Genomic DNA, 11,848 nt, shown 5'->3' with positions numbered 1-11,848 from the left:
TTATTATTAATTATTTCACCTAATTTAATTTCTATTTTATTAGGTTGAGATGGATTAGGATTAGTTTCTTATTGTTTAGTGATTTATTATCAAAATTTAAAAAGTTTTAGGGCTGGAATATTAACTGCTTTAAGGAATCGAATTGGTGATGTAGCTTTATTAATATCAATTGCTTGAATATTAAATTTTGGTAGATGAAATTTTATTTTTTATTTAGAAATTATAAAGGAGGATTATGTTATACAATTAATTAGATATTTAGTAGTTTTAGCGGCAATAACAAAGAGAGCTCAAATTCCTTTTTCTTCTTGGTTGCCTGCAGCAATAGCAGCTCCTACACCTGTTTCTTCTTTAGTTCATTCTTCTACATTAGTTACTGCTGGGGTTTATTTATTAATCCGTTTTAATTTTTCATTTAGTAATAATTTGATAATAATTTTATTATTTATTTCATCAATAACAATATTTATATCAGGTTTAGGGGCTAATTTTGAATTTGATTTAAAAAAAATTATTGCTTTATCAACTTTAAGACAATTGGGTTTAATAATATCAATTTTAGCTTTAGGAGAGTATAAATTAGCATTTTTTCATTTATTAATTCATGCATTATTTAAAGCTTTATTATTTATGTGTGCTGGTAATATCATTCATAATTTATTTAATTGTCAAGATATTCGTTTTATAGGAGGGTTAGTAAAACATTTGCCTTTAACATGTACTTATTTAAATATTTGTAATTTATCTTTATGTGGTTTACCTTTTATATCTGGGTTTTATTCTAAAGATTTAGTGGTTGAATTTATATCAATAAATTATTTAAATATTTATATTTATTTAATTTTTTATATTTCTATTGGTTTAACCGTATCTTATAGATTTCGTTTAACTTATTATTCCATAATTGGGAATTTTAATTTTATATCTTTGCATATTATTCAGGAAAGAAGAATAATTATATTAAAAGGAATAAGAGGATTAATTTTATTTGTAATTTTTAGAGGCAGTATATTTTCATGGTTACTTTTTTCTACTCCTTATTTTATTTGTTTAACTTTTTTTATAAAAATATTAACATTATTTGTAATTATAATTGGTGGATGGTTAGGGTATGAATTAGCTAAATTTAAGCTTTCTTATCAATTATTAACTTTAAAATTTTTAACTTCAAGTTTATTTATAAGTATAATATGAAATATACCTTATTTATCTACATTAGGGGTTAATTATTTGCCTTTATATATAGGAAAATTATATTTAAAAATTTTTGATCAAGGCTGATTTGAATATTATGGTGGTCAACAAATATCAAAAAATTTAAAAATATTAACTTTAATACAATTATTTTCAATTAATCATTTAAAAATTTATTTATTATTATTGATTTTTTGATTAATATTTTTACTATTAAATATTTACTTAAATAGCTTATAAAGAGTGTAATTTTGAAGAAATTAAGGAAGTCAGAGACTTTTAAGTATTTATAAGAAAAAATCTAATTTTACAATGAAAATGTAATGTTTTTTTTAAACTATATAAATAGAAATAAAAACAAAATTTCATTGCTTAAGAATTAAGTTAGAAGCTTATTCTTGGTTTTCTTATTTCTTTAATTGGAGAATAACTCATTTTTATCATTAACAGTGATAGACCTCTTTTTGGTTTCAATTAAAAATAAGGATTTATATAAATCAAACTTTTAGGTCGAAACTAAATACAATATTTTGCTTCTTATTTAAGATAAATTGAGTTATTCAATAATTTTTAAATGCAACTTAAATGTTATAATTAACTATTATCCTAATTAATTCAATTTAATGCTCCTTGGTTTCATTCATGGTATAAACCTCATAATAAAATAAAAATAAAGATAATTAAAATTATTGAATAATTTATAATATTAGAAATTTTTATTGTTATAATTAATGGTAAAAGTAAGGTAATTTCGACGTCAAAAATTAAAAAAATAATTGCAATTAAAAAAAAATGAAGAGAAAAGGGCAGACGAGCTGAAGTTTTAGGGTCAAATCCACATTCAAATGGGCTTCTTTTTTCTCGATCATAATAACTTTTTTTAGAAATTAAATTTAAAATAATTGTTAATATTATTAAAATCAAACAAATTATTATTATTAATCTTATTAAAATTTTAATTATTTATACTAGAATCTAGATTTTTTGATTGGAAGTCAAATATAATTTTTATATTATATAAATTATCTACCTCATCAATAGATAGAAATATATAAGAATAATCATACTACATCAACAAAGTGTCAATATCAAGCAGCTGCTTCAAATCCAAAGTGATGGATAGAAGAAAAATGATTTAAAAATTGACGAATTGTACAAATTAATAAAAATGTTGTTCCAATAATTACATGTAATCCATGAAATCCAGTTGCTATAAAAAAAGATGAACCGTAGACTGAATCTGCAATAGAAAATGGAGCTTCAATATATTCATATCCTTGAAGGATTGTGAAGTAGATTCCTAGAGTTACTGTAAAAATTAATCCTTGGAGACCTTGAGAAAAATTGTTTTCTATTAGTCTATGGTGAGCTCATGTTACAGTTAACCCTGATGTTAATAAAATTAAAGTATTAAGAAGAGGGATTTCAATTGGGTTAAATGTTTGGATTCCTTTTGGGGGCCATAATAATCCTAGTTCAATTCTTGGTGCTAATGATCTATGGAAAAATCCTCAAAAAAAAGAAATAAAAAAAAATACTTCAGATGTAATAAATAAAATTATTCCTCAACGTAAGCCTTTAGTAACTAAAAGAGTATGTAATCCTTGATAGGTTCCTTCTCGAACAATATCTCGTCATCATTGGTATATAATTAATATTGTAATTAATAAACCGATTATTAATAGGTTATTATTATATAAATGAAATCATTTAATTAATCCTATTATTGTAGATATAGCTCCTAATGCTCCTAATAAGGGTCATGGACTAATATCAACTAAATGAAAAGGGTGATTTTTATGTATTGACATTAATTTACTTCACTAGAATATAAAGTTCTTAAAATAGCAAAAACATAAGATTGAATAATTGCAACTGCTGATTCAAGTGTTAAAAGTAAAATTTGAATAATAATTAATAAATTTACTAAGGTGATTGTTATTATAGGTCCTGTATTACCTAATAAAGTTATTAATAAATGACCAGCAATTATATTAGCAGATAAACGAATAGCTAAAGTCCCGGGTCGAATTACATTTCTAATAGTTTCAATACATACTATAAAAGGTATAAGGATTGGAGGAGTTCCCTGAGGAACTAAATGAGCTAATATATGGATAGTATTATTTAATCATCCATAGATTATAAATCTCACTCATAATGGTAAAGCTAATCTTAATGTTAAAGTTATGTGTCTTGTTCTTGTAAAAATATAGGGGAATAAGCCTAGAAAATTATTAAATAAAATAATAGAAAACAAGGAAATAAAAATTAATGTTCTTCCTTGTGATTTATAATTTCCTATTAAAATTTTAAATTCTTTATGTAAAGTTATAATAATTTTATTTCAAAAAATATTAAATCGTGAAGGGACTAATCAAAATAATGGGGGGATAATTCTTAATCCAATTAAAGTTCTTAATCAATTTAATGAGAAGTTAAAGTTTGAAGTAGGGTCAAAGGATGAAAACAAATTTATTATCATTTTCAATTAAAATTTATTTTATTAATTTTAGTTTCAGTTATTTTAATTTTATAAAAAAAATTAAAATAATTTAAATTATTAAAACAAAAGAAAATTCTTAAAAAGAAAAATATTAATGTTAGTCAGTATAATGGTATTATTTGTGGAATTAAAAATTATCAAAGTGATTATTTTAGCTTGACAAACTAATGTTATAAATTAACTAAATTTTTCATTAGAAATATCCGTTATAATATTATAGATGATTTAAAATTCCATTGCTTACTTTCAGCCATCTAATGATAATTCAATTATTTTAATAATTCATTTAGAAAAGTATTTAGGTGAAATTCTTTCAATTACAATTGGTATAAATCTGTGGTTAGATCCACAAATTTCTGAACATTGGCCATAAAATAATCCTGATCGATTAATTGAAAATCTTGTTTGATTTAATCGTCCAGGGGTGCCGTCAATTTTCACCCCCAGTGAAGGGATTGTTCATGAATGAATAACATCTGCAGATGTAACTAATATTCGAATATTCGATTCAAAGGGGATTATTACTCGATTATCTACATCTAAAAGACGGAAATTGAATGAATTTATATCATTAATTGGGATTATATATGAGTCAAATTCAATAGTTTTAAAATCTGAATATTCATAAGATCAGTATCATTGATGTCCAATTGTTTTAATAGTGATTATTGGGTTATTAATTTCATCTAAAATATAAATTAATCGTAGAGAAGGGATGGCAATAAAAACTAAAGTAATAGTTGGTAAAATAGTTCAAATAATTTCAATTAATTGACCTTCTAATAAGTAACGATGTAAAAATTTATTAAAAAATAGTGATAATAATAATTGGCCAACTAATACAGTAATAATTACTAAAATTATTAAAGCATGATCATGAAAATATGATAATTGTTCTATTAAAGGTGATGCTCTATCTTGTAATATGAAACTTTTTCAAGTTGAAATTTCTAAAAAAAGTTTAAACTTTATGTTTGGGGTTTAAGTCCAATGCACTAATCTGCCATATTAGAAATTAGCAGATAATATTGGTAATTCGGAATAACTATGTTCTGCTGGGGGGTTAAATTGTAATCATTCAATTGAAGAATTTATTCTTAATGAACTAATTCTTTTTCGTTGTATAGAGAAAGCCTCTCAAAAAATAAATAATAAAAAAATTACTCTAATAAGGGAAATTAAAGATCCAATTGATGAAACAATATTTCATAGAGTAAAAATATCAGGATAGTCTGAGTATCGTCGTGGTATTCCTATTAATCCTAAAAAATGTTGTGGAAAAAACGTTAAATTTACTCCAATAAATATAATAAAAAATTGAATTTTTAAGTAGAAATTATTTAAGGTTAATCCTGTAAATAAAGGAAATCATTGAACAATTCCTGCTATAATTGCAAATACTGCCCCTATAGAAAGAACATAATGAAAATGAGCAACAACGTAATAAGTATCATGTAAAACAATATCAATTGAAGAGTTAGCTAAAACTACTCCTGTTAATCCTCCGACTGTGAATAAAAAAATAAACCCTAGTGCTCATAATGTTGTAGGCCTATAGTTAATTCTTGATCCGTGAAAAGTAGCTAATCATCTAAAAACTTTAATTCCAGTAGGAACTGCAATAATCATAGTAGCTGAAGTAAAATAAGCTCGGGTATCGACATCTATACCTACTGTAAATATATGGTGAGCTCAAACAATAAATCCTAATAAACCAATTGCTATTATAGCATAAATTATACCTAAAGTTCCAAAAGCTTCTTTTTTTCTACTTTCATGTCTTACAATATGAGAAATTAAACCGAAACCTGGGAGAATTAAAATATAAACTTCAGGATGTCCAAAAAATCAAAATAAATGTTGGTATAAAAATTGGGTCCCCTCCTCCAGCGGGATCAAAAAAAGAGGTATTTAAATTTCGATCAGAGTAACAATATAGTAATTGCTCCTGCTAAAACTGGCAAAGATAAAAGTAAGAGGATTGCTGTAATTACAACAGCTCAAACAAATAAAGGTATTCGGTCTACAGTTATGCCTTTGGGTCGTATATTGATATACTGTGGTAATAAAATTAATAGCCCTAAAATTGAGGAAATAGTCCTGCTAAATGTAAACTAAAAATAGCTAAATCTACTGAAGATCCCCCCATATGAGCAATATTAGATGAAAGAGGAGGGTAAACTGTTCTATCATGTTCCTGCACCTCTTTCTACAATTCTTCTTATAATTAGAAGGAATAAAGAAGGAGGTAATAATCAGAAACTTTATTATTTATTCGGGGAAAGGCTATATCTGGAGCACAATTATTAAGGGTACTAATCAGTTTCCAAAGCCCCCAATTATAATTGGTATTACTATAAAAAAAATTATAATAAATGCATGGGCAGTTACGATTACATTATAAATTTGATCATTTCCAATCAAAGTTCCGGGTCTTCCTAATTCTGTTCGTACTAACACTCTAAGGGAGGTTCCAACTATACCTGCTCAGATCCCAAAAATAAAATATAATGTTCCGATATCTTTATGATTTGTTGAAAACAACCATTTATTCGGTAGAATGGCTGAGTTCAGGCGATAAACTGTAAATTTATTTACGAATATTTTATTCTTTTACCAAGCCTTATATTCAAGTATGATATTAAATTGCAAATTTAAAGGTAAATAATTTTTAAGGCTTAGATAAAATCTATAATCAACTTTGAAGGTTGATAGTTTAACTTAACTTAAATCCTTATAAGATATTTAAGATCCTAGTACAAAGGCATAAGCTAAGTAGAGTAAATACATTTAAAAATAAAAAGATAAAATTATTAAATTTTGTTGGTTTAATTAAATTTTCAGTTATTAGAATAGTTAAAGAAGAAAATGTTAGTCGAATATAAAAATACAAAGTGATTAATGTTGTAATGATTAAAACTACTCTTAAGGTATATATTTGATTTAAAATTAAATTATTAACCACAATTCATTTTGGGAGGAACCCTAAAAAAGGGGGTAAACCTCCTAAAGATAAAAAATTTAAAATAAAAAATAATTTAATTAATTTATTTGTATTTAATGCATTAAAAAGTTGGTTTAGGTTGAATAAGTTTAATTTTATAAAAAAAATAATAATATTTAATCTAATAAAAAAATAAATAATAAAATATACTAATCAAATTAATTTAGAATTTAGTATTCCTGCAAGTATTCAACCAATATGATTAATTGAAGAGTAAGCTATAATTTTTCGTAGGCTTGTTTGATTTAATCCTAAAATTCCACCTACAATAGAGGAGGTAATAATTACAAATGTTAAAAATTGATTTATACTTAAATTATATATTACTAAAATTATAGGGGCTAATTTTTGTCATGTTAATAAAATAAGGCTATTTATTCAATTTAATCCTTCTATTACTTCAGGGAATCAGGAGTGAAAGGGGGCAGCTCCTAGTTTTGTCAGTAATGCTGAATTAAGAATTATCATTAATCAAATATCAGAATTATTAGGGATATAGTCTGAAGAAATTAATGATATGATTACAGCGAATAGGATAATAGTAGAAGCTAAGGCCTGAGTAATAAAATATTTTAAGGCTGCTTCTGCGGGATAAATATTTTTATTTGATTTTATTAAAGGGATAATTCTTAAAAGATTAATTTCAAGGCCAATTCATATATTAAACCAAGAATAAGCTGAAATTGAAATTATCGTACCAATTATTATTGAATTAAAGAATAGAAGTTTATATAATTTTATTATTAAAAAGGAAAGAAACCATATAAATGGGGTATGAACCCAGTAGCTTAAATTTAGCTTACCTTTTTTACACTTTAATATAAGATGTATATTAACTTTTGATGTTAAAGGAAATAGTTTAATCTATTAAGTGTAATTTTTTTGGGGGGGGTTAATGAAGGTGTTTTACACATAATTAATTCTATCAAAATTATCCTTTTTTTCAGGCACATCATTATTTTTTTAAAAAACAAGTTTTTAGTTAAACATAAAGTTTTAAATTTACCAAAAAAAGTAATTAAAAAAAAATATTTTTATTGAAAAAAAAATGTGCATTTTTTTGCATTTTTTGCACATTTTTTGCATTTTTTGCACATTTTTTGCATCAGAATTTTGTGCATTTTTTGTAATTTTTTTTTACATTAACGGCAAAAGTCAATGAATCATGAAAATTTTCTTTGAAAATTTCAAGTATATAGGTTTTTCTAATATAAATGTTTAATTAATTAAAATAATAGAAATGTATATATCACCCAAGAATATATTTAGTATGAGATTTTTAATAATGTTAATAGTTTCTAGTAACTTTATATATATATAAATAATAATAATTTATAAACTATTAAACTTATGAATTAATTCGATTGTTATATATATAGAAAACTATTACAAAGTTTAAAGACTTAAATTGAAAATCCCAGAAAGAGAATCATTTAGATCTTATTCACCATATTATTAATTTATGAATGGAGAATTATTAATATTATATTAAACCATAGTATATTTATAAATATATCACGTATAAATTTATAAAGAATATAAATTAAGTAAATATTAAATAATTCTTTAATTAATATAACTTTTATTTACTCATAAAAAAAAAAAAAAAAAAAAAAAAAACCTCTTTTTTTAATAATAAAATAAGATTTCATATGATTAAAGGATTTAATTTGCTAAATATTGTTTTATTTTTATATAAAATTCAAATAATTGAACAATAAAAATATAGAATTTTTGGGATATAATTTGTTTTTATGTTTATATTTTATCTAAATTATCAAAAGTTTAAGTTTACAAATAATTTTATAAAATTGAATTTTTTTAGAAAAAAAAATTAAAAAATACTATTTTTTCTTTATTATTTTAGTTAGTTAAATTTAGTTTTTAATTTATTTAAATTTTAGTTTAATTACTACTTTTTTTTAAAAAAAACCTTCATTTTTTTTTTGTTCATAGAAATTTTTAAAGAGTTATATTTTTATTAATTTTTAAGGCTAAAATTTTATATTTATAGAATTAATTTAATTGAAAAATTGGTTCAATCATTTTGTAGCTTGCATTAAGGGGTGCAAGTCAACTTAATTTATAGAATTAATTTAACTGAAAAATTAGGCCAATCATTTTGTAGCTTGCATTAAGGGGTGCAAGCCAACTTAATTTATAGAATTAATTTAACTGAAAAATTAGGCCAATCATTTTGTAGCTTGCATTAAGGGGTGCAAGTCAACTTAATTTATAGGATTAATTTAACTGAAAAATTAGGCCAATCATTTTGTAGCTTGCATTAAGGGGTGCAAGCCAACTTAATTTATAGAATTAATTTAACTGAAAAATTAGGCCAATCATTTTGTAGCTTGCATTAAGGGGTGCAAGTCAACTTAATTTATAGGATTAATTTAACTGAAAAATCGGGCCAATCATTTTGTAGCTTGCATTAAGGGATGTAAGTTAACTTAATTTATAGAATTAATTTAATTGAAAAATTGGTTCAATCATTTTGTAGCTTGCATTAAGGGGATGCAAGTCAACTTAATTTATAGGATTAATTTAACTGAAAAATTGGGCCAATCATTTTGTAGCCTGCATTAAGGGGTGCAAGCCAACTTAATTTATAGAATTAATTTAACTGAAAAATTAGGCCAATCATTTTGTAGCTTGCATTAAGGGGTGCAAGCCAACTTAATTTATAGAATTAATTTAACTGAAAAATTAGGCCAATCATTTTGTAGCTTGCATTAAGGGGTGCAAGTCAACTTAATTTATAGGATTAATTTAACTGAAAAATCGGGCCAATCATTTTGTAGCTTGCATTAAGGGGATGTAAGTTAACTTAATTTATAGAATTAATTTAATTGAAAAATTGGTTCAATCATTTTGTAGCTTGCATTAAGGGGATGCAAGTCAACTTAATTTATAGGATTAATTTAACTGAAAAATTGGGCCAATCATTTTGTAGCTTGCATTAAGGGGTGCAAGTCAACTTAATTTATAGGATTAATTTAACTGAAAAATTGGGCCAATCATTTTGTAGCTTGCATTAAGGGGATGCAAGTTAACTTAATTTATAGAATTAATTTAATTGAAAAATTGGGTCAATCATTTTGTAGTTTGCATTAAGGGGATGCAAGTCAACTTAATTTATAGAATTAATCTAACTGAAAAATTGGGCCAATCATTTTGTAGCTTGCATTAAGGGGTGCAAGTCAACTTAATTTATAGGATTAATTTAACTGAAAAATTGGGTCAATCATTTTGTAGCTTGCATTAAGGGGATGTAAGTCAACTTAATTTATAGGATTAATTTAACTGAAAAGTTGGGCCAATCATTTTGTAGTTTGCATTAAGGGGTGCAAGTCAACTTAATTTATAGGATTAATTTAACTGAAAAGTTGGGTCAATCATTTTGTAGCTTGCATTAAGGGGATGCAAGTCAACTTAATTTATAGAATTAATTTAATTGAAAAATTGGGTCAATCATTTTGTAGTTTGCATTAAGGGGATGCAAGTCAACTTAATTTATAGAATTAATCTAACTGAAAAATTGGGCCAATCATTTTGTAGCTTGCATTAAGGGGTGCAAGTCAACTTAATTTATAGGATTAATTTAACTGAAAAGTTGGGTCAATCATTTTGTAGCTTGCATTAAGGGGTGCAAGTCAACTTAATTTATAGGATTAATTTATTAATTAAAGGTATAATTTTATAAAAGTTAAATTTGGTTCTCATATATGAAAAATTTTATTTTGTCATATAATTTTAAATTAAAATATGAGGTTAAAATTTAAAAAATAAGTTTTATGATTAATTTGTTTTTAATTTTGGTCAGTGAGAAAAATTTTGACGGGCAGGAAGTTTATTTTATGTTTATTTAATTGTTTATTTTTTAAAAGTTTTATTTTAACTTAAAAATTAGGTGTTATTTTTTATTATATGTGAATTATTTATAGAAGAATTTAACAGTGATTAAAATTATATATTAAAGAAATTTAGATTTAGAAATAATAAGTATTATTAACAAAATTTGTGCCAGCAGTTGCGGTTATACAAATAATATAATTTAATTTTATTGATAAAAATTAATTGTAAGTAATAATTTTAATATAGAATTTAATAAGTGAAATTTTAAGTTTTATTTAAAAATTTAAGTTTGTTAATGAAGTTTAAAAATTTAAATTATAAACTAGGATTAGATACCCTATTATTTTAAATGTAATTAAAAATATTGAATTAGTAATAGTTATGTTCTTGAAAATTAAAAATTTTGGCGGTATTTTAGTCTTTTCAGAGGAACCTGTTCTGTAAATGATAATCCACGATTTAATTTACTTATATTATTAGTTTGTATATCATCGTAATTAAATATTTTATTAAAATTATAAATATTTAGAATTTAATATTATAAAATTTATCAGATCAAGGTGCAATTTATATATAAGAAGTAATGGGTTACAATAAAAATATTTTTGGATAATTTTTATTATTAAAAATTTAAATATGGATTTGATAGTAATTTTAATAAATTAATTAAAATGATTTTAGCTCTAAAATATGTACATATCGCCCGTCGCTTTCATTTAATATGAAATAAGTCGTAACAAAGTAGATTTACTGGAAAGTGAATCTAGAATACAAATTAGAGCTTGATTAAAAAGTATTTTAGTTACATTAAAAAGTTAATTGTGAAATTCAATTTAATTTGAAATAAGAATTTTATTATTTTTTTAAGTTATAAATTTTTAATTTAAGTAAAATTTATTTTATTATTAAAAAAGAAAAAATTTATTTAATTATAGTAAATTGTATTGTGAAAGAAAATTTTATTATTAAAAAAAGAAAAATTAATTTTTTGTACCTTGTGTATCAGGGTTTATTAAATAATATTTATGTATTTAATTTTTTCGAATTTAAAAGAGCTAAAAAATTAAAATTTTTATTGTAGAATAAATAATTTTTAATATTTTTTTGTAATGAAATGTTATTCGTTTTTAAATATATCTAGTTTTTTAAGAAAAAAATTTAATTTATTTATTAATTAATATAGATATTTTTTAATATTTTTATATTATTAATAGTTAATATTTTTAGGGATGAGCTTAAAAATAAATTTTTATTAGTATATTAATAATTAAATTATAAAATTAGGA

At 23.2% G+C, this 11,848-nt stretch overlaps 1 protein-coding gene and 2 pseudogenes across 1 annotated transcript; 1 reads left to right on the top strand and 2 right to left on the bottom strand.

The window, feature by feature from the left end:
• Positions 1–217: 217 nt before the first annotated feature.
• LOC130452191 (NADH-ubiquinone oxidoreductase chain 5-like) lies at positions 218–1,418 on the top strand (the record flags this gene model as incomplete). Its single annotated transcript, XM_056791496.1, has 1 exon — positions 218–1,418. A coding segment is annotated over one exon (977 nt), but the record flags the coding sequence as incomplete, so codon positions are not given.
• A 2,542-nt stretch (positions 1,419–3,960) lies between these two features.
• Positions 3,961–4,645, bottom strand: LOC130452190 (cytochrome c oxidase subunit 2-like; annotated as a pseudogene).
• Positions 4,646–4,673: 28 nt separating this feature from the next.
• On the bottom strand, positions 4,674–6,282 carry LOC130452193 (cytochrome c oxidase subunit 1-like; annotated as a pseudogene).
• Positions 6,283–11,848: the final 5,566 nt, after the last annotated feature.

Source organism: Diorhabda sublineata, unplaced genomic scaffold, assembly GCF_026230105.1.
Source record: "Diorhabda sublineata isolate icDioSubl1.1 unplaced genomic scaffold, icDioSubl1.1 Dsub_276, whole genome shotgun sequence".
Lineage (NCBI taxonomy): Eukaryota > Metazoa > Arthropoda > Insecta > Coleoptera > Chrysomelidae > Diorhabda > Diorhabda sublineata.
This window is presented reverse-complemented; position numbering and strand designations above follow the sequence as displayed.